The 24,704-nt window shown below is 45.0% G+C and overlaps 1 protein-coding gene across 2 annotated transcripts in view; it reads right to left on the bottom strand.

The window, feature by feature from the left end:
- The window catches only part of LEMD3 (LEM domain containing 3), a 212,046-nt gene extending 192,149 nt beyond the window's left edge, over positions 1 to 19,897 (bottom strand). The window contains exon 1 of one of the 2 annotated variants that reach the window (XM_078676332.1): positions 19,471 to 19,897. In XM_078676332.1, coding sequence (XP_078532458.1) covers positions 19,471 to 19,804 — 334 coding nt within the window. In that variant the 5' untranslated portion in view covers positions 19,805 to 19,897. The remainder of the gene's footprint in view (positions 1 to 19,470) is intronic. The other variant, XM_078676325.1, reaches the window with a different exon arrangement.
- Between the last annotated feature and the right edge of the window lie 4,807 nt (positions 19,898 to 24,704).

A 24,704-nucleotide genomic window follows, 5' to 3' on the forward strand; every position in this document is an offset into this window, starting at 1 on the left:
TCGAAGGAGGATCTACTATTTGACAAACAGTCACAAATCTAAACCACCTCCAAAGACAGTGTCCAGTATCAATTTTGAAGAGTATTCCAAGATTAATACAAAGCTAGTTCCCCCTCCCCTGAATGTGCCTCCATATTGAGAGGGGATAGAGAACTCTGTTCCCATATAAATTGCACACCCAATGGTTTAAGCTCTCAGACAGACAACACTGCAGTATAGGCCCAACTTACAGTTGCCAGTGACCTGTCTCCAGCTGCGTAACCTCCAAACAAGTCGCACTTTTAAAACTTTAAAACCTGCCCACAATGTTATCAGGTAGATAGAATGACAGGCACAGAAGATTCTGAATTAGGAACATTTTGGATGACAAAATTTCAGATCTGGGAATAACAGCAGCGGATGGCATAGCAATACAAAACACAGAATGAAAATTGGCATAATTAAAAGGCATGTATTATAAAAACTGTCAACATCTGCCTGACATACTGTGGGAAGGCCACGTATAAGCTACAGGTATCATTCCAGACAAAGAACAGCCTATAAGCCCCCACTCCTTCTACTGATCTCAAACAATCTAATGCTGCAGCTGGGGAAGATGAGCTACTGCTAGTTTCAAAAAGAGTAGCAAAGCTCAAGGAAATCTTACAAGTGCATGACACTGGATGCAAAGATGCCAAATAAGGTATAATACAATGTGGAAGTTATGTTGAGGTGTAGTCTAGTCCGGTGCAGTGAGGGTATAGCATTGGGTGGTAAGTACACGTATGGAGTAATGCAGTGTGCGGAGAGAAATAGCTTTCTATGGTATGGTTGCTGTGTGTGTGGGGACGATACTGTTGATGTGAAGGTGTGTTGAGTGGTAGGATGGGAAGAGGGATTGGAGCAATGTGTTATGTTTTGACAGCTTGTGGTATTAATTGTATAGATTGGTATCAATGTGATGATTGGTAGACTATAGTGACATACAATGGAACATATAACATGGCAGTAGCTATAGGAAATTAGGCCCACGAGGCCTGAGAACTTCTTTGCAAACTCCACAACCACAGCCATACACAGAAATCTGAGTCTAAGCAGTTTTAAGTGTCATCATTAGCTTGTCTTTACTGGGGAGGGGCAGATTGTCAATTGCCAAATGAAGACAACATTATCCAATTGTACTTCAGGTCCATCTTAGACATTGCCAAGATCACCATGCTTAGGTTCCAAAAAGGCAAAGGGAATCTTTCCTCATCATCACAGCATACTTATCGATTCACTCCAAATTACAACAGCATGTCCTGACGCAAGTATATTGATAATGGGCAAATGTCAATCCAAACTCCTAAGTAGAACCCAGCATTGTCTACAAAACAATTCAACTAATCATAGTTGGTTACTGGGCAATTATTGGGCTAATGACCCACATTCCGATCCCAAAGGCCGAGAGTTCATGGAATTCATGGCTCGAAAAATTATTTAATTTTTACAAGACCTGCAGGTCTAGTGACCTACAAAATCTACTCGCCCTTACTGAAATGCACTTTACCTCTGTTTGTGAAAGTGAACAAATGTGACGTGATAGCAAGATATAAAGGCTTTTTTATTGCTCATTTACTTCGTGAGCAATAAAGATGCCTTTAAATCTTGCTATCTTGTCACATCACATGTCCTCTGTTTTCAGAGACCAAAAGTCAGTTTACTTGCCTACTCACCGGAAAGGGCAAGTAAGACATAAAAATAGCTTGCCCTAATTACATTTGGCTCGCAAATGCGAGAGGGCGGGTGGATTTTGAGAACCCTGGAATTAATGAATTTCTTAAACCGCAGTCAATACATTAGAAATCCTACTCACTGTAAGAGTCACACACTTGACTTGTTACAGACCCTTGATTGTGACATTGCTAATTTCACTTATCACGGTTTATTTGTGTTTGATCGGATCACTTTATCAATTCTGACCTAGTTGCATACGACCAATTTTGCAAGAACTACTCTGAACTAAGAGCCACTTAAAAAAGGCATCAGGTTAAAGAGGAAAGTTTCCTACTGACCCTATATGAAACTAAGCCGCTTCTAAGCAAGACCCCAGTCAAAGCAGAAAAAAGTTTATGTTGTGGCTAAATGGAGCTGACATCTTACATGCTCTAATAAAGAAGAGTGCAAAAACAACAGTTGATGGACAGAATGCAGAACAATGTCATACATTCACCCCAGTACAGACATCTGGGCCTAAATCCATCGTTTTTTTGCACTCCACACCACCCCAGTTCAGACATGGCTATATGCAAATCAGCCTTGACCCCGTGCCTCATGGGAACAGTCCAGCCCGAACTACCAAGCCATGTCTTTCCTGGACCGGAATCAAGCATCCTAGGACCGGTTTCTGGCTATCAGCCGTCTTCAGCCAGGATAGCTTGACTCCAGTGGTGTGGAGAGCATGGGACTCACGTCTGAGCATACCCATCCCACTCGGGGTGACAAAGGCAAAAACAACAGTTGATGGACAGAATGTAGAACAATGTCATACATTCACCCCAGTACAGAGATCTGGGCCTAAATCCATCTTTTTTTTGCACTCCACACCACCCCAGTTCAGACATGGCCACATGCAAATCAGCCTTGACCCTGTGCCTTATGGGAACAGTCCAGCCCGAACTGCCAAGCAATGTCTTTCCTGGACCGGAATTAAGCATCCTAGGACCGGTTTCTGGCTATCAGCAGTCTTAAGCCAGGATAGCTTGACTCCGGTCCAGGAAAGACAAGGCTTGGCAGTTCGGGCTGGACTGTTCCCATGAAGCACAGGGTCAAGGCTGATTTGCATATGGCCACGTCTGAACTGGGGTGGTGTGGAGTGCAAAAAAACGATGGATTTAGGCCCAGATCTCTGTACTGGGGTGAATGTATGACATTGTTCTGCATTCTGTCCATCAACTGTTGTTTTTGCATTTGTCACCCCGAGTGGGATGGGTATGCGCTCCACACCACTGGAGTCAAGCTATCCTGGCTGAAGACGGCTGATAGCCAGAAACTGGTCCTAGGATGCTTGATTCCGGTCCAGGAAAGACATAGCTTGGCAGTTCGGGCTGGACTGTTCCCATGAGGCACAGGATCAAGGCTGATTTGCATATGGCCATGTCTGAACTGGGGTGGTGTGGAGTGCAAAAAAACGATGGAATTAGATCCAGGTCTCTGTACTGGGGTGAATGTATGACATTGTTCTGCATTCTGTCCATCAACTGCTGTTTTTGCACTAATAAAGAAGAGTGGCACCTGCCACACGTGAGTTACTGTAGGACAAGTTATATTTAAAATGTGTAGAGTGACTAATGGCTCTGGAATAATGTATTGGAAAAAGCCAAAATTAAACAAGGCATAACAGAGTATGGAAAAAGTGTAACTCAAACAAAAAGCTCTTATTATTCTACTATGTTTTACAAACACAATTCCCCAAAGAGATTGTGTAAAATCATGCATTAACGTTCAGCCATTGACAGTGTAAATCAGCCTCCGAAACCATCACAAGAACACTGTGATAAACTCAATGTGTTCTTTATTAATAAAATTAATGCAATTAAAGAAACTATCACAAAGAGCGCTGGCATAATAGTGGAATCCTACCTAAAGGACAGATCACAAACACTTCAGGTGACACACTTTCTTGCAGAAAATATCACTTTGAAATGTGGAGTTCCACGTGGCTCTATGCTATCACCACATTTTGTCAACGTCTACTTTGAGAAGAGAGCCGGCTATGAGATGATGCTGGCTACTGTTCGGATGACACTCCAATCCTGCTTGACCTGCAGGATAATGCTGCCTACCAACAAAAGTTTCAAGATATCATGTATTACATGTGTGGTTAGATGGATACGAATCACTATCTTGGCATCATCAGCTATCATTGAGGCTGCACATTAAAGTGATTGTATCAATATGCATCTTTCTTCTGCGAACCACCAGGAAATGATTGCCCCACTTCTCCATCGATGCACTTAAAAACAGGTCAGCCGTTATTGGCGCTCTGCTATATTATGCTAATGCCATCTACCTTGGACTTCCCAAAGGAGAATTAACTAGACCGCAGATGGGGCAAAATTCAGCAGCTAGATTTATCTTTAACGCCCCTTTGAGAACTCATACCACACTTCGCTTAACCGCATCAACGCTGAGCAGATTTACCGCTCTGCGCTGACTTTTGCGGATTCGCATGTTACGTGACGAGCTGGGCTCGTCATGAGCGTGCGAGGAGGCTACCTCATGACGAGCCCAGCTCGTCATGAGCGTGGAAGGGGTTAAACAACTCCATTAGCTGCCAATTAAATAATGAATACAATTTAAAGCCTTCTGTTTTCAAAGCCATACATAGTCTGGCCCCTCAATTTGTATTCAAACGAATTACCAAATATTCTTCAACACAGGCACTTTGTTCACCTTCAGCAAGCTTGTTAGTACTACCTAGATTTCACACACGCAGGTATATGGGTCAGAGATTCTTAGGTTAAGCCTCATCAGAATGCAATTCTGTCCCGGCATATCTCCACTCACAACCAGATATCACATACTTTACAAAAATGCTCAAAACCTGGCTTGTCAATGAAGCTCTTCTCTGTTAATTTTCTGGTTCTGTTTTGCCTCAACACCTTGTCACACTCATACATGTGGTTTAACACCATGACATCTCTGCTGTACATGTGCTCTATATATACAAACAACATTAATATAGAGAGATGCCTTCAACACAGTGGAACCCCTCAAAACAAATCATAAATTTGACACTGAAGGCAGGCGGCGAGCTGGTTCCCCAAGAGCGTAAAAAGTTTACCTTAAAAAAACACAAACAATCCTGAATTCCCTGAACAGGATCAAATGGTGGAGGCTGAGAAGGAGTGAATTATGGGGACCTGTGTTCAAAATTTAACTCAAAACGGGCATCATAGAATATCTCCAGCTCAACGAGCAATCACCTGGAGAGGGAGCAATGACGTGGGAAGTATTTAAGGCCTAAATACATGGAGTTTGCATCTCAAAAGAATTGTGAATTTTAAATCCTTAAGAACCTGGCATGACGCACTATAACAAAATATTAAATGTATAGAAACAGAATATGAAATTGATACAAGCATTGAAAATGCAATAGGTCTCGCAGCATTAGAGTTAGTGCTTTTAGAATTGTTTATGGGTTTTTTTTGTAAATCTTTAGCATTTTTGTTTCCTGTAGCCAATGCTAAAGAATTTCAAAAAAAAAAAGCCATAAACATTTCTAAAAGCTCTGAAATGCAGTCTGAAATGCTGGATATATATTCAGTACAGATACACTATATTGTTAATGAAGACATAGGATATAATATGTTGTACTGTATACACACAATTAGATGGGAACGTGCTGTGTGTGTCAGCGATTGAAAGAGACTGCACTCAGAGTTGCTGTGCGCATCAGCGAAAAGATTGCAGAGTAGACACGCAATACTTGTACTAAAGTGTTGTGCGATTGTACTGTAGGCACGCAATTTAAAATCCAGCTAAACGCGTCAGCAGAGTTGCTGTGCGCATCAGCGAGTGAACTGTAAACTAGACACGCAGTTTTAAAATCAAGATGTGCGTATCAGCGAAAAGATTGCAGGGTAGACGACCAAATACTTGTACAAAAGTGCTCTGCGTGTCAGCGAAAGAACGTAAAAGTCTGCACTGGGCACTGCTGTGCGAGTCTGCAAGAAAGCATGGAGCTGCTGTGCGCATCAGTGAGTAAACTGTAAAGTAGGCACGCAATTTAAAATCCAACTGTGCGCGTCAGCGCCGCGGAGTTGCTGTGTGCATCAGCGAGTGAACTGTAACTTATACACACAATTTTAAAATCAAGCTGTGCGTATCAGCGAAAGGATTGCAGGGTAGACATGCAAATACTTGCACAAATGTGCTGTGCGTGCCAGCGAATGAGCATTAAAGTGCACACAGCGTCGCTGTGCGCGTGAGCGATAGAGCATGGAGCTGCTGTGTACATAAAATGGACACAAAGCTGGTGTGCACGTTAGTATTGGCACAAAGCTGTTGTACACGCTGTTGTCCGTCTGTAAAGGCTGCTGGGTGTGTCAGCCAAGGAGAATGAAGCTGGTTTGCGCGTCAAGGTTTCTAGGTGCGCAATCAAAGAGCAACGTCGGGTCAATGCGTTGCACGTTGCGTTCCAATGACGAATTTCTGGAATGCCACAGTTATATGGAGAAGTCCTAAAGTTCACAGAGGAAAGCACAGTGCCAGCACGAGGACGGGCAGTCACGAGCAGGTAGTTAAAGAAATAACATGGAACCACCCGGACAGCGGTAAAGTTAACAAGTGAAAGCGGGATGTAAGTAGGGGGGAGGAGAAGTCTGGGCAGGCAGGATGACTCAGGGGAGGGGGCGGAGCGGGGCAGAGCGGCATGTGGGTGTGAAGAAGCCGGGCCTTTGAAGTGAAGCTAAGCTTCACTTCAAAGGTGTCGGAGGAATGCGGGCGGCTGTGCACGCGCTTTTAAGCTCAATGCACATGCGCATTGAGCTTAAAAGTCACGGGCACTGCAAGGAATCGCCACGATTCCTTGCAAGTTGGATAAAGAGTGGATAAGCCCCCATAGTCTCGCAAGCTCGATGCGCATGCGCATCGACAGGCGAGACCTAAAAAACCTATCTCTGTTGCCACAACTGCAAGAAATGTTGAAAGGGTTCAGAGAGGAACAAGTAGAAAACGTGGACAAGCATGTTAGAGTCAGGCATTTGGAGAGGGAGATTATCCAAGCAAACCTCCAGGCTAGGTGCTGAAGCAGCCAGGGATGATTTGCAGAGTGCAGTTATACAAAACATGGACGTTATGGTTATGACATCTACAGAGAGCATTGAAAAAGCCATCCGCACATATTATGAAGCCCAACACTCATTCTGGCGGAATTCTCCAACTCTGGAAATAGCTGTATACTTAGATGACATTGCACTAGCGTGGGTAGACGACCTAAGGGGTTAATACAGCCTTAATAAGAAAACCCTAGGGAATGATGGTATCCCATACAATTTTATAAGGAATTTTCTAATGTGCTACCACCTCGGTGGCAAGAGGTCTAGAACTAAGCTACAGAGAATGAAAAATGTCTTGAATCAGGGATTTCAGTACTCCCAAAGGCAGGTCAGGATCCTACTCCATGTTCCTTCTATCAGCCACTGTCCTTATTAAAAGTGATGGACAAAATATTTGCTAAAATCCTCACTCAGAGACTACAGCCACTGATGCGGAGGCTGGTTCTTTCCGATCAAGGGGTTTATCCTTCAGATATCAACAGTGTAGAATCTCAGCCCGCAAATGGCTGTTGTGCAGACCCAAAGCTTACGGCAGCAGCAATATTTTTGAACGCTAAGCAGGCATTATGAGAGAAGTGCTGCGTCGATTGCGACTTGGAACTTATTTCCTTAAACTAGTTGGGAGTTAGGTACGCCATATTCTCCTTTACTGTGAATAAAGGTTAAACCTCCCCTCTTTCTGCGACTTGCAAAAAGTCGTTAAGCATTCAAGGACAGGAACTAGGATTATCAGGGTGTAACAGTAGTGCTGGAGCTACTGGTATACCACGGTCTGCTGCACATAGCCATAACAGTGTTGTCGGATACATGTATGGCACTGGGGACCCAATGTATAACCTGGATTTAATTGCTCTATGCAAACCTGCAGAGGAAAGTGCGCATAGGACGATATGTCTTGGCAGAGGCAGCCTTAGAGCAGTGCACCGGTCAGGGATGCCCACTATCCCTGTCGATTTTTGCTATTGCAATGGATCCATTTGCTTGCATACTCCGGCACAAACTCCGATGCGGGGGAGTATGAATGGGGACCACTGGCCATGTTGTGTCACTCTATGCAGGTGAAACCATAGTTTATTTACAGTGACCCGACTTATCTGTCCTGATACTGCTGAATGTACTGGGGGTTCAGGGAATTCTCAGGACTTCGGTTTAATACGTCCAAGTCTCTCTTAATATTGATGTATCAACTTGCGGGATTGCCTATAGAACGGCTGTCGGAGTCGTGACTGTCGACAAGGTCCGATAATAGGGTATCCACATTACGCAGGGTGGGCAACAGTTTTAAGACCACAATACTGACAGAGTACTGGATGGCTTGCGCCCATCAATCTATTTTTGGAATAAGTTGCATCTATCTTTGATGGGAAAAGTGGCGCTCATAAAAACGGTGGTACTGCTGAGGTGTGTGTATGTCATGCAGGACACCCTCTACCAATTGCCAGAGTGTATTTTACGTATGGATTCACTAATGGCACAGCTCCTCCGGAATGGCTAGCGGTGTAAAATAGGACTACGTTGGGCTTTGGAGGGAATGGGAAAAGGGGGGAAATGGAGGTCCGTGGTCTGGAACTATACTACCTGGCAGCTCAACTACAACATGCTGTACATTGGCTAGAAGGGGAACCCCAATAGGAAAGGACCCTGCCAGGGGGTAGATATGGTGGGCATCTGCTTGGACCTCTCTTGATGCCAGGTGGGACAGTGTCCAATGGTTTCCCATGTTCCATATGCCTGATGGGTAGGCTTTGGGAGTGGGCTGTGCAGCTGGTCCCAAAACAGGCACCCTAATTTAGACATCTGGATAATACGCCCTTTTGAGCAGATAACCAGACTACGATCAACTGTAAAGTGGCAAGAAGGGGGCTGCATAAATGCAATATGATCTATATCCAGAGGGACGATTCATTACCCTCCAAGACGCCCTAGAGACGTTTGACATGGGTCCTGGTCTAGTCCTTCAATATGCTTAAATCGATGCCATGGTACCCCAAGCGTGGTCAATAATCCCCGAGGCCCCTGAAACCACACAAATACTTGCAACTATGCGATCAATGGCAGGGTGTTGCAGGCTTATAACCCAGCTCTACTGTCCACTATGTGTTGATGTATTTAGGTTATGCCACTCCACGTAGAGGCCTCATGGCAGCACTTAAACCACGAACCTATCTTCCCAAAAGATTGGACCAAGGTACATGGGGGTGTCCGAAGTTCATCTGTGAGTGATCTGTTCAAACAGATACAGTATAACATTGTCCATATGATCTACCTTTCCTCTAACAACTTCACGCCATATATCCAGCGAGGGACCAGAGTGCCCTAAGTGCAAAGCTACAGAAGAGTATTTCCTACATATGGTGTGGCACTGCTGGTTGTAGTTTCCTGTAGCCTTGAGATTTTGGCCCAGCTTAAGCGCAATTCATTATGGGACGTCCCAAATACAGACTGGGACATCCTCAGTTGTGGAACCTACTGTCAAATATAGTGAACATTAGCCATCTAGAATTCAGAAAACCAGTAAACACTTGGAATTTTCCAAATGATAAACCTGCTGACTACATATGACAAGTCATAATGATTTGAATAAGAAACCAACAAGTCCATATCCACAACACCCTTTCACATACCAAATGCTGCACAACACTTCCTACACCTTCAACTAACCAGCTTACCACACTTACACCAACCATCCACCCACACTAATCTCACCTTCCTAGATTCCCACCCACTCCCTATTGGTCAGCCACACCATCTTCAGATACTGGAGTATCATGCTGCCTCCTAATCAAAGCCTGCTCCATGATTAAGAACAGTTGTTTTCAAAAAAGCACTTAGGAAGAGACACACCAAGATGGCAGAGTTTTGAGACCTGTGGTGAGATATAATGAGCAATGTGTGCCAGTCAGACAGTGAATCTACAGCAGTCAAAGGAAAATGCCCTCAGGACATCCCCCTAAACTCCCTGGGTGAAGAGAGGGCGAGGCAATGTTCTAGTAGATGGCATAGCCATGCCTGCGTGTCAAGAAAAATGTGGGCCCAGGTCAGAAGCTCAGCCCATGAACAGAAAATACTATGAAAGAATTGAAGTGAATCCGTTAACATCTGGAGATACATTTTATACAGTGTGATGAGTAACTCCGTTGCCCCTTCCCCTCACCATCTCCCAGAGTGGGTAAGAGCAAAGACCATTGAGAGCAATATTCACAGTGATGTGGCTGAGCAATACCAGTGTAGTGAAAATGAAGGTTTTGCCATGCTCACTCCATCTCTTCACTCCCACAGTTGATAGCAATCTCGGGGATTGAAGCCCTTCAGAAAACGGTGCGTAAGTTTGTGATGGTGGGAGTAAGAGACAGAGTCACTTAGAAACTATGTATGGCTTCAGCAAGGCAAGTGGCTTCCAAAGACCTTCTGAAATCTCCATCCTTTATGGGTTCCAGAGTAGCGTGCTACTCGCCAATGAAGCGCCTAAAAACCCCCATCAAGGGGTAGCAAGCGCTATATAAATACAAACCTCTTTCCCTCTTCTATCCCGCAACCTATCCTTCTCCATCCAAATAACCGAATAACATATCCACCACTCAAATGACTTCATACTTCACTATTCTAATTTCTTCAACACTAATCCTTTATGGGTTCCAGAGTAGCGTCCTACTCGCCAGAAAAGCGCTTCAACACCCATCAGGGGTAACAGGTGCTACATGAATGCAAACCTTTCTTTCCTTTTATCCCTCCGCTGCCCTTCTCACTCCAAATAACTAATATCCACCAGTCAAATTACTTTCATATTTCACAATATTTATTCAGCACTAATACTTTATGGGTTTCCGAAGTAGCGTGCTTCAACATTCTGCTATCTTTCCGAATCTGAATCCAAATAACTGACTAACCTATAACTGACTAACCTATTAACCACTTAAAATGTACTTGCATGTTTCACTATACTAATTCAACACTAATCCTCCATGGGCCCCAGAGTATTGTGTGTTACTCGCCGAAAAAGCGCTTTGAGGCCTCGTCAAGGGTAGTAAGCACTATATAAATGCAATTACAATACAATATGCCACCCAACTCTGCATAATAGTAAAACGTTCATTGTGAGAAATAGAAGAGAGGTGCATTTTCATGGAAAGAGTCTTAGAGGATCACCTTCTGGGAGCTATAACGTGGCTTTGCAAAGAGAAGAGACTGAAAGTTGCATACGTCAGATATAACTAGGACACCCCTGCTGATGTCAAACATAACAAGACTCACACGAATGTCTATACTCCAGCTCAACTTTGTATTCAGCCTGGCAAAGGAGGAAGACAGATTTGTGATCTGTATAAAAGGGGCGTACCTGATGTGCAATGATATATTTGACAAAGGGCGGACAAAATCATTCCAAGAATGCAAGAAAGACTTCAATTCAACTGCAAACGATAGGTTGCAATATGCACGGATTAGATACTGGGTCATAAATTTAGCTATTTGGCTTTGTTAATTTTGTTATAAAGATGTTGCACAGCAGCACATGCTAATGTGCAACATGGCTTAAAGTAAATAAAAACAAAGCGCTATGGCGAGGCCAGCGTTGACAGCTTCATAGTGCTTTGTTTTTATTCACTTTAAAACATGTTGCACAGCAGCCCATGCTGCTGTGCAATATGGTTTAAATCAGTGTGAGGGTTCGGGTGGCAAGCAATCCCTTTCTCCGGAGAGAAAGTGTAGCGGAATGGCCAGAGCTGCTGACTGTGGAACCGGGTTAGAGCCTCAGCTCACCATCCTGTGATTCTGGGCAAATCACTTAAAATCCCCGTACCTAAAAACCAAACATGAATGTGCCCTTGTGTAATGTAACTAACTGATGTGCATGTTAACCGCTCCAATACCACTGTGTCACGTTAGCGCTATAAAAACCAACATAGAAAAAAAAAAAAAAGAAACAAGTGGCTGGGTTAAAGAACTACAGGAGAGGCTGGGAAAGGAGGGGGGTGCTGAAAATGTAAAGTAAAAAAAAAATGGTACCCAAAGGAGCCTGCGGCCAGTGGAAGGACACTGGACGCAGGAAGCAATACTTGGTCCACAGCAATGACAAGAAGACTGAAGCCAAGGAGGAAGCCAGGGTCGCTAACCAATAGGAAGCAAGGACACAAGAGTGACGTGGGAGCCAACCAATGGTAAGTAAAGGTAAGTAATGGACGGGCTCCAAGTACCTATTAAGATTTTTTTTCTTTACAACAGATTTTGCAGGTGCTGTGCAGGCAAAACCTAAAGAAAGAGGTCCCCATTTTAAAAACACCTGTTCTTGCCCAGAAAAGGGCATAAACATCCCAGACTGTGCACTCTTGAATTGCTTGATTTCACTGAAGATTAAGATAGAGGGAGGCCCTAGAAAACTCAAACAGCCAAAAAGTGGGGTTAGGATGCTTTATAAGGGAGTGGTTCACATATACAGTTTTGGTTCTCATTTTCTTTAAACAAAGAGACACTTTTGATGGCTGGCTAGAATATTCAACTTTAAGAGGCTTTGCCAGTGACTAGTGGTTCATGATCCAAAGTCAGATAATGTTTAACATTATCGCCAGTGTAAAATACTAAATTAGCAAAGTGAGTCACGTTGACGGCTGTATACCAATGTATTGTTTAAATGCAATAAGAAATGTGTTATACACAAAAAGGCAACTGATTTTAATTGTGGAAGACTTTCCAATGCCGAAATGTGAATTCTTGTTGGTAAGCTGTTCTCCACTCCTTCCCACTCATTCCTGCAGGCACTACAATGGAGACCACCCTCAAATCACAACTTTTGAAACCTAAGGGACATGACCCTTTAACCACTGAGATCTATCACAAGTCTGAAGACATTCAACTTCTGTCAACTTAAGAGACCAAAACGTGAACCAGGTCTAAAGAAACTTCCCCATTATATGGAACAAACACTACACCATTTCTTTCAATATTATGAACAGATTTCTTGTATAGATCAGAATTCGTCTTCTTGAGCTTTCTGTAGTCTTATCCTGTATGTACATTTACTAAGGCTGAGGATGTGTGTGTTATTGCCTCGTTTACTTGTAAAATGTTCCGATACCAGACAAGGTCACAGTCACACTATATAAGACTTTTCGAATAAAAAAAATAAATGTAATATCAGGCTCCCAGACAAGGAGAGAAAAAACAGAGAAGACTTAGAACAACAATAGCTATAGGCAATTGAAGACTAAACTTTCCAATGCTGGACTCACACCTCACCCAACCATCACCTTAGAGAGGTGACCCAAGGTATACAGCTAATTTGTGGATGTGTTGTTCATACAGAGGCCATACACGACTTCTAGAGGTTGTAAATATAATTAAAACAAGCATTTGCAATGCAATAATAGGTCTCGCATTTACACGAGACCTATTGTACTGCAAACGATTGACATTGTGACAATGGGAGGGAGGGCAGAGGGAAAAGGCACGGACAACGGGGAGGGAGGACAGGGGGATTTTGAAGGCACGGACAACGGGAGAGCGGGGTGGGTGAAAAAGGCAGGGACAACAGGAGGGAGGGCGGGTGGGATAAGGCACCAAAGCATGTCGTGCCTGCATGAAAATAGTGCTCACAGTCTAAATAATAGTACCGTGTAACAACCAAAGAAAATGGGCCAGTCGCCATTGGAGGTGACAAATGAAGAGGAGGGACTAACAAGCCTACTGGCAAATCAAAAGCCAGCATTTAGGACAGACAATGACAAGCAAATATGGACGGAGAGTGGGTGGAGCTTCTATTCACCTACTCATCTACAATAAGCTTTGCGGAGCAGAGCATGCCCGCTGGCTCTAGGCTAGACCTAAAGATGCCTTGGATCAATTAAAATGCAAACAAATGCAACCCAAAAAGATCCACTTCCATTATTCCACAATCACAAGTGTTATGTGACACTATCTCCAACGAGGTCATCTCCAAAGCAAGAAAAGTATTGCAAACATTTCCTTTACATATCTATCTATCACTAAATTGAACAGGCTAATCAGTACAAATATCACAGGGACAGCTACACTCCAGGGACGGCTAGGGAAGTAAACTAATAAGTTATTAGCTGAGGAACTACCCCCACCACCTATTCAAGGTGAAGATGAAAATACTGCCAGAGAAGGATTCCCTACCAGCCAAACTATTAAACAGACAAGACTCAAAATTCAGGTAGAACTGAAAAACTCATCCCTTCTGAAAAAAAAGACCTTTGACAAATAGGTCATTTGATGACATCATCAAATAACAGTCCTGGTCACCAATGAATGCTGGACATAGAATGGCCAAAATCCAAAGCACGCTACAACCTGATCAGTTATAATTGTTACAACACGCTCTACCCAAGGAGATAAAAGCTTGGATACAGACACCTGTATTTTCTTAAAGGAGATATAGTCAATGTAGATTGGACAGCTGCAGAATCTGAATGTGAACTACTTCACAGGAAGTCAACACTATGATCCATTCATGTTCGACTCTAACCTGTGTAGGTCAGACAACTGTAATGCAAAGAACAATATTACTGTAAGGTAGATATCCCAGTTTGTTCAGTACAGGCTACTTGGCACATATACACCCAAAACGGCTTGAAAAGTACTTATATCAGACATGGGCTTACCGAGGAACACACTAATAGATAGGTTAATCTGGTATTAATTCATCTTCACCAACCACTAAATACCAAAATAGGCAGGCGGTCAATGGCTAAAGAAAGATGCTATACATAGCTAGCACACTTGAGGACTCCGATATAGTTCATCCAGCAGGACCTTCTCACCATTAAGCATGCTAGACATCTCCTATTCACAGAAAGGGAGCATGTAACATCATTTAAGCAGATCTCTGCCTCTTTACCAGCTGCTCTCTACACTTCTACAATAGCTCAGAAAGCGAAAGACCCTAGTTAAACTCGAAATCATAAACACGAAACAGCGTCGGTGGAGTAAATAATAAACACCAGTTAATCATTATAATTTGCAAGTCTACCTTTCACCCCACCCCTCACACACAATTAATAAAAGAACAGAGGCTGGAGTTCACTCTAGAGGACTGTCAGAGATTTCAGGACTTTTTCACCAGCAAAATTACAGACCTTATCTCTGAAATTGCTCGTACTCCCATGCATGCCTGCCCCCTACAGATCACCCCGGCTAAGAAGCTGGTGGACAGTCCTTTGGACACTCTACCCTTGATTGCGAAGGATGGACTGCCATTGCTTATGGGGCGAGTTAAGTCTGGCTCTCAGGCCGATCCTTGCCCTCCTGAAGTATTCAAACTGGCTATGCCAGGAATAGAGGAAGAGGTTTTGGCTCTCCTGAATTTATCCTTAGTATTAGGCAAGGTTCCGTTAGCCTTTAAGGAAGCACGACTGATCCCTTTGTTAAAAAAAACAGGGGCAGACGTGAAATGCCTGAAAAATTTCAGGCCTATCTCCCAGATTCCTTTCCTGGCAAAAGTGCTAGAACAGCATGTTTTGTCCAACCTTTCCGACCATCTGGAAAGGAATGGTTTGCTGGAACCAAATCAATCGGGGTTCCGTGCGAATCACAGCACGGAGCTGGTCATGCTGTCTATCTTAGATGAGCTCAGGAATAGGGCAGATAGGAAGATACCTGGTGCCCTGGTGTTAGACCTCTCCGCAGCGTTTGACACCGTGTGTCATAAACAACTTCTGTCGCGGTTGAGGGATTTCGGCATTCAGGGCACAGCTTTTGCCTGGTTCGCCTCTTCCCTACAAGGGAGGGCGCAAAGAGTACAGCTGGGAGAATTGCTCTCCACTGCAACACCAATTTCATGTGGAGTGCCGCAGGGGTCTGCTCGGTCGCCCCTTTTATTTAATATATACCTACAACCGTTGATTTCACTCCTCAATCAAATGGATTGTCAGGTATATAATTACGCTGACGACACCCAAATCATCATCCAAATGGATGATGCTCCTGGGGCGTTAGCAAGGCTGCAAAATATCCTTAAGCATACAGCCAATTGTGCTGTTTTTATTTAGTTGTGTTGTGTAGCTGCCTTGTCGGGCGCCAGGACGCTCCTTAGCTGGAGCATCTGTGCGCCTAATAAAAACCACATAACATAACATAACATAACATGTCTTTGAACTCCTTAAAAATCAACCCTGACAAGACGGATGTTTTACCAATCACCATTGCTGGTAACCCATGGCACGATGGGTTTTGGCCAAGAGAACTTGGGCCACCCCCAGAACCTGCAGCGGTGGTAAAAAGCCTAGGCATCCATGTGGATGATAAACTATCCATGCGGAAGCAAGTCACCACGGTGGTAGGAACCTGTGTCGGTCTCCTCCGACAACTTAGGAAAATTGCGCCATTATTGTCATTCTCCACCTTGAGACGGGCGGTATCCACAATGATATTATCAAGGTTGGACTCTGGCAATTCGCTTTATTTAGGACTGCCCCAAAAACTTCTGGACAAACTTCAAGTGGTGATGAATGATGCCGCAGGCTCATTTTTAAGAAACCAAGGAACTCGCATGCGTCCCCACTTTTGCGCGAGCTACACTGGCTGCCAGTAAGGCAGAGGGTGCTCTTTAAAGGGCTCTGCATTGCACACAAATCGCTCTATGGAAAGGCGCCAAGATATATCAAGACCCGTTTGACTCCATACATACGGGCGTTAAGATCTGCTGAAGCAACCCTTCTTACCCAATCACGCTTCAGATTGGCCACAGTGGGTGGCCGCGCCATTTCCAATACCCTCCCAGTAGTCTGGAATAATCTGTCGGCGGATTTGGGGAAGGAATCCAATTTGATGTCCTTCCGGAAGAAGTTGAAAACTGTTATTTTTCAGAAGGCCTGGATTGCGCTATAACTCCTGGCAGGGTTTATTTAGAAATTTGCTGTGCTACCTGACAAAGCACTTAGAGACCCCTGGGTTATAATGCGCTATATAAGTCGAATAAAATAAATAAATTACATTGCAAAGCGCTGCACCCAAAGAGAAGATGACAGAAACGTACTGACTATTCATAGACAACACAAAGACACTTCCAACATAGGTTCCCAACACCACGGTTTCAAAAATAATGAGACCCCGAAATTTTTATTTATTTAAAGATTTATAGAGCGCATGGCTGCACGTGAGCGTCCCAGCGCTAATTGATAGAAACAAGCGAAATTGGAAGGGGAAGGCTTATGGGAACAGCCAGGTCTTTAAGTTTTTGCGGAATGAGGCAAGATTTGGTTGTGCCCGTATGTCCAGGGGGAGCGAATTCCACAATTTGGAGGTGTTGTACGAGAACAAACGGCCTCCGGATCGCGCCCTCTTGATCTTCGGTATCAAGGTGAGGTATGTGTTCGTGGACCGAAGTGTTCTCTTAGTTGTGTAAGGGACAATGAGGTCTTTAAGGATGGGAGGAGCTGTACCGTGCAGAATTTTGTGAGTCATGCAGAGAGCTTTGAACTGCACTCTTTCGCATATTGGCAGCCAGTGGAGTGCTCGAAGGGCCGGTTTGGCCGAGCAGCGGTTGTTGGTGCCAGTGAGGATTCGAGCAGCCGCGTTCTGTACCACCTGCAGTCTGTCACTTTCTTGGGTACCCTCAAGTAAAGGGCATTTCCATAGTCCAATCTGGCCAGAATCAAACCCTGAATCAGGAGCTTCCTGGACTGCACGGGGAGCAGGGGCAGGATTTTACGGGAGGTGCGGAGGAGTCCATAGCAGGCTCCGGCCGTTTTCCTTGCTTGGGTGTTAAATGTGAGCCCTTGATCCAACCAGATCCCCTGGCTTTTGATATCTACCTTTGGAGTCAGAGGGGGCCCATGCAAGGGGGCCACAATGTCTCCAGACGGAAAAGGGACTGATTACCTAGGACCAGTATCTCCGTTTTGTCACCGTTGAGTTTTAAGTGGGATTTATTCATCCAACTTGTTATCTCTCCCAGACAAGAATACAGATCGGTGACAAAGCTATCCTGTAGGCTAAGAGACACGACGAGCTGGGTATCATCAGCGTATGTTAGCAGTTTAATTCCGTAAGGGGTTATAATTTTTTCAAGGGGGACATGTATACGTTAAAGAGCGTAGGGCTCAATGACGAGCCCTGCAGGACTCCACAGTGTATTGGGGTCACCTCCGAGGTGTACTTGCCCTCCGCCACCTGGACGAGCGGCTGTGTAGAAAGGATCTCAGCCATGACAGTGCAAGTCCAGAGATGCCCACATCCCTGAGCCGTTGGACCAATGTACTATGATTCACGGTGTCAAAGGCCGCGCTCAGATCCAGGAGGATCACTGCCACTGATCCTCCCGCATCGATTATTTTCCTGGCCTCTTCGACAACCGCAACCATAGCCGTTTCCGTGCCCTGGCCCGGCGCCTGTCTGAGATGGTTTCAGTAGTTCGCTCAATTCAAGATAGTTGGACATCTGACCATTGATGAATTTTTCTGCCACCTTGCTGGTACTTGGCAGGAGGGAGATCGGCCTAAAATTATTGAAGTCCAGGGGGTCAATATTAGGTTTCTTCAATAAGGCCTTAACCACAGCCTTCTTCCAGTTTGGAGGGACAGTACCCTGCGCCAGGGAAGAATTTATCACATTCATCATGGGTACAAAAATGGTGGGAGCGACCAATTTTAGGGCCTTCATTGGGGCTGGATCCAGCGGAGAGCGGCTCTTTATTGACTGAAAGATGGGTAACAGGGTGTACTCCGTGAGAGGAGTAAACACCTCCAGCCCTGTAACGCGAACCTGCGATGGCAGCGGGTGCGTGTCAGATGGATCGGTGAGGTTGAGAGGGGGGAGTCGTTTCACAATGTTTTGGATCTTCTGATTGAAAAATGTTGCCAGCTCATTACAGCGGTTGTCCGAAGGGTCCCCAAGATGGGGGTGCTCAGGAATTTTTAAAAGTGATTTCACTATTTGGTAAGTTTCTCTAGATGAGTTGGCCGCAGTACTTATCTTTTCCTCAAAGAAGGCTGCTTGTGCCGCTTTAAGGGTCTTTTTATAATTTAGAATTGTACGTTTATACACCCTCTTTCTGTTAGGGTCATAGTCCTTCCTCCAGTTTCTTTCCGCATTTTTACAGAGTATTTTTGGGGATCGGACCTCCTTGGTGAACCAGGGTAAAGTAAGGTGGTTTTTTCCCAGGATTTAAGAGAGGTTTTTTTTGGAAGGACTCTATTCAGAGAGGTTTCTATCCAAGAAGAGAACATAGTGTCAGCGGCTGGTAAGAGCATTGTCCATCTAAGAGACTTAAAACAACATCTGGGTTCAAGCAAAACAAAACTGGGAATCATGAGCTTGCTCACAGATATCGAGATGCATTATACATGAAAAAACAATCAGAACGACCAGAGTCTGCTTAGATCATCGACACTTAATAAGGATAGCCCGTCTGTCGAATTCGTTAATTCTAGGCAAGGCATCGATAGCAAAAAATCATTGAAACCGTAGACCCTCAAGTAAAAACGCGAAGGGACAAGACCAAAAGGAAACTGACTTACATTATTAAACACCTTAACAGAAACGTGACGTTTGCTGCAATGTGCTAAATGTCCAGGAACAGCAGCTCACACATAGGCATGCATTGCTGAAAGTATACTTAACGTGCAGTATGGCTCGGCAGACCCTACTACCGCCCCCAAATACCACCTAAGCCCAGCCTCCTTAGACTTGGAACAACCGTCACCCTCTGGATACTCACCGTCCTGATCCGCTGCAGCCTCCTGCGGTCCTCCGCTACCTCGCATTCTCAGGTACGTGAGGCCCAGCAGCAGGAAGAAGAGGCAGGCGGCAGTGAGCAGCACCATGGAGAGCTGGTGCGCGCTAAAGCCCCCGCCGGGTGGTGCTCCGTCCCTCCCGAACTGGCGTAGCAGCTCTTCTTCCTTGTCAGGCGGTCGCCCATAGGCCTTGCCGTTGCGGTACCGACTAGGTCCCATCACAGGAAGCGAGCAGGCGGCGGCGGCGCCGGCGTGACGTCCAACCGCGTACCCCGCCGCTACACGGCGCATGCGCGCGAGGCTGTCCGCTGACCGCATGCGCGAACTACGAGCTCGCTCTCGTGCTGTGAACGAGCCTTCTGGTTGGATTGCGGCTGAAACGTCTGCCTCGTCTGGTCCACGCCCTCACCGGAACAGCTAGCTCTCCTATTCGACAACCTTTTAGTAAAGCTGAGAAATGTGACTGGTTGTCGTTTGGCGCGAAGGGACTGCCGGGAAAAAAATAGTAGGTACAATGATCAAGGCACACCGCAAATAAACATGAAACTGCAGTTTAACGAATTTGCGAGCAGTGCTCTACAAAATGGATCATACGAGCAAACGAGAACAGCTACGGTGGAACTGCAGAGAAAAAACAATATGGAACATTTAATTTCACCATTTCATTTTATTTGGTCTGCAAAGTCTTAACACGAAGTCGGGAGTAAGGGGCATATTTACAAAGAATTACTGTAGGGCAGCGTCGCAAGTCATTTTGCTACACTGCCTTACGCCAATATAAAAGGGCAGGAATGCACGGTATATACAAGATAGGTTGCATTCATGTCCTTTTAGCCGGCTCACAATTTGCAGAGGAAAAAACAGAGAAATGAAAGCATTTCTCGTTACTCCTTCTCTAGGGAGGCACAAGGTTTTGGCGCTGCCCCATCTGTATGAGATATTATAAACTTGGGGCAGCGTCTAAGTCCGTGGGTGTTGTTGGGCAATACCCACCGCAATACCCATGGAACTCCTCTTTGACGCCGAGTGTTTGTGCTACTTTGCCTTACTCCATATCTAAGAGGCCATAAAACGTAAGCAAAGTGCCTTTTTTAGGGACTCAGATATGGGTAAGCCCAGTGCGCCGTCGGAATGTCAAGAAAAGTGACGTTCCGACGGCACATTGGGCTTGTAAATAAGTCCCACAGTTTTCAACTTGCTTTTGTTTATGTTAAATAGTTTTTTTTGTTTTATATGTTATGACTTAATAATGGCAGTTAATATGCTTTTTCACATATGATTGTACGTATATAGATGGAATTAACATTATTGCAATTTAAACACATTTCACATGATGTGTAGAAGTGTGTTTTTAATGTGTTTTAGTTATGCCACGCTTTCTTGTTTGACACACTTTAGACAAGATGGATGCCATTTCTGTTGCTCACTCCTGCTTCCTTCCCTGGATAGTTATTTATCTATTTATAGGTTTTATTTAGCGCTAGCTGGACCGAAAGGCATCAGAGCACTTTACATTAAAAGCTTTACATACAATGCAAGACCATAGGTTCAAGAACATGCATAAATAGAGACAAAGGGAATTGTTAGACAGAAAGGGTGGTTACAGCATGCAGACAAGTAGAACAGCATGAGTTAAAGGCTTAAATGACATATTAGACAGCTGAAACAATCATACAACCGAGTCTTGCAAAGGGTCTGGTCATAGAGAGAGTGAGCTATTGGAACATATTTCCGTTAGTGTGTGTGTTAAAGTATTTGCTTAGGGGAAGGAGTTTCAGGTCCCTTTTGAAGCAGGAGAAGGAGGGGTTGCATCGGAGATCATTCAGAAGAGAGTTCTATATCCTGGGTTGATTTCCAGAAAAAGAGCAAATCTGGGTGGATTTCCTAAGTTTGAGAGGTATGAGAAGAAGTGAGTTGGAGCGCCACCCGCACTCACCACCAACTGATCCGAAAAGCCAAGAAAACAGCATTCAAGGATCGACTTGACAACAACGCCCACAACAGCAAGGAACTTTTCAACATCGTCAAGGAATTTTCCAACCCCTCGGCCAACTCCAACGACATCACCCCCTCTCAAACCCTCTGCGACTCCCTAGCCTCTTTTTTCCACAACAAGATTGCAGACATCCACAACAGCTTTGACAACCAACCCGAAAACCAACCCACCCTACCAGCTGCTGACCATCTTCCCCCCGTGAACACCCTGAACGCCTGGAACCCAATCTCCACTGAGGACACCATCCGCCTGATGAATTCCATCCACTCTGGATCCCCCACGGACCCATGCCCTCACCACATCTTCAACAAAGCAGACTCCGTCATAGCACCTCACCTCCGAGACGTCATCAACTGCTCCTTCAACTCCGCTACCTTCCCAGAAGATTGGAAACACGCTGAACTCACCGCCCTTCTGAAAAAACCAACAGCAGACCCCACCGAACTCAAAAACTACCGCCCCATCTCGCTTCTTCCATTCCCGGCCAAAGTCATAGAGAAAGCTGTCAACAACCAGCTCGCCGCCTTCCTCGAAGCCAACAAATCACTCGACCCCTCACAATCTGGCTTCCGAGCCAAACACAGCACTGAGACCGCCCTCATCGCAGCAACAGACGACATTCGAACTCTACTGGACAATGGAGACACAGTCGCCCTCATCCTCCTCGACCTCTCTGCAGCCTTCGACACAGTCTGCCACAGCACCCTTTTACAACGCCTCAGAAACATCGGAATCCAAGGAAAGGCACTGGAATGGATCACCTCGTTCCTCACCGGAAGAACCCAGAGAGTCCGCCTCCCACCATTCAAGTCCGAGGCCTCTGAAATCATCTGCGGCGTACCACAAGGATCCTCACTCAGTCCCACCCTCTTCAACGTATACATGAGCCCCCTCGCAGCCATCGCCCGCCAACACAACCTCAACATCATCTCGTACGCGGATGACACTCAACTGATCCTTTCTCTCACCAAGGACCCCAGCACCGCTAAAACTAACCTACACGAAGGAATGAAAGAAGTCGCCGAATGGATGAAACAAAGCCGTCTGAAACTGAACTCAGACAAAACAGAAGTCCTCATCTTAGGTAAATCCCCCTCTGCATGGGACGACTCCTGGTGGCCGGAAGCCCTCGGAAATGCACCCATCCCGACAGACCACGCACGAAACCTTGGCGTCATCCTGGATTCTTCACTCTCAATGAACAGACAAGTCAGCGCCGTATCCTCTTCCTGCTTTAACATTCTTCGCATGCTCAGAAAAACATTTCGCTGGATCCCCTCCGAAACAAGGAAAACAGTCATCCATGCTCTAGTCACGAGCCGACTGGACTACGGAAACACCCTCTACGCAGGTACCACCGCCAAAATCCAGAAGAAACTACAACGAATCCAAAACGCCTCAGCCAGGCTCATATTAGACATCCCACGCAACGAACACATCTCTGGTCACCTTAAAGACCTCCACTGGCTACCCGTCAATAAGAGGATCACTTTCCGACTGCTTACCCACGCACACAAATCACTCTACGACATCGGACCAGATTGCCTCAACTCTCGACTGTCCTTCTACACCCCCTCCCGCCAACTTCGCTCTTCCAACCAAGCCTTCGCCACTGTTCCTCGCATCAACAAGACCACCATGGGAGGCAGATCCTTCTCATACCTGGCTGCCAAAACATGGAACTCACTCCCCGCTTACCTTCGCCTCACCCAGAACCACCTAGCCTTCAGAAAGCAGCTTAAAACATGGATTTTTGACAAATAATCCACCTCCCCTTCCTAAGCGCCTTGAAACCCTCTGGGTATGTAGTGCGCTATATAAATGTTTTGACTTGACTTGACTTGACTTGGAGCTTCTCAGAGTTCTGGTTCTTCCTGCTTTCGTAAGTTTGTTGTCTAGATAGTTGGGTTAAGTGTCTGAAGGGCTTTGTGAGTGATGCCAGCAGTCTGTCTTGCAAATACATCTTCCTTCGATAGGACGGCAGTTGAGGATCTTGAAGGCTGGTGTGATGTGTTCAAACCGGTTAAAACCTTCTAGGAGCCGTCATGTTGAGAACTGTTCTTAGGTGGGGCGAGGTGAGTTTTTGGTGTCACTGTGAAGTTGTCATTCCCACAGTCCAGTTTAGAGAGGACTACAGATTGTACTACCATCTTAAAATTATCTGGGGGAATGAATGGTTTGATATTCTTGAGTTGTTTTAGTGTGTAAAGTGCTCCTTTGACTACATTTTTGATGTGATCCTTCATTGACAAGTTTTTGTCCAGGTTGATGCCTAAAGAATTTACAGAATTGGACTGAGTGAGAGAGCAATTTAGGCCATCCAGGTACTTCAGCAATTCTTGGATTGGTAGAGGGTTACTTTTTAGAGGTGAACAGTAATAGTTCAGTTTTACTCTGCAGAGCAACATCAAGCTGAACTGTATTGTTTTTTCCCCACTATTATGATTAGAATCCTTTTGATAATTTTTCAATTTCAAAAGTTTTTATTGGAAGTTTCAGGGTTATATATCATACGAATCAGAAATTGCAATGTACATACAATCAATAATTGTAGTTACACCTCATTCAGCATAAAAATGTATTATGTCCCATGGTGGTGGTGATTCGGGACCATCTTGAAGACAGTGTGGCAAACCACCATGCAGCCTTCCTAGGCTGGGTTCTTGAGGGGCTATAAAACAAGGAAATTGGAGTTGGAAAGGAAAGGAATGGAGTAGATAAGAGTAAAAGGGAGAAAATAGAAATAGAGAATAGAGGTTAGAGGTGAGATGTAAGAGGTAAGAAGCTAGATGTAAGATGTTAGATTTTAGGTGTTAGATGGTCCACCACGATGCGGCTTAGCAGTCCAGGTTACGAGTGACGGGCTATTTAAGCTGTGAGAAAGTATGTACGGCCCCCCGGGAGCTGTGGGAAGGTATGGGGAGCACGATGAATCATGGAGGTTTATGGGTTTTGAAGTAGATGTCTAGTGAGTTCCAAAGTTTCCTTTGTGAGGTTCGTCCCGGTGTGTTTAGTAAAGTGATATTATCAGCTCCTCGGAGGTTAATCACCCAGTTTAGCCAGCAGGCATAGCTTGCCTTTTTGAATTTTTCCAATTGTTTAGAACGACTTTCACAGCTGCAGTGAGGAGGAGGTCAAGGAGTGCCCTGTCTATTTCTGGGAGTTGGGTCTCTTTAGTAAAGCCGAAAATAAGATAGGGGAGTTCTTTGGCAGGTGAGATAT

This window comes from Lissotriton helveticus, chromosome 1_1 (assembly GCF_964261635.1).
Source record: "Lissotriton helveticus chromosome 1_1, aLisHel1.1, whole genome shotgun sequence".
Classification (NCBI taxonomy): domain Eukaryota; kingdom Metazoa; phylum Chordata; class Amphibia; order Caudata; family Salamandridae; genus Lissotriton; species Lissotriton helveticus.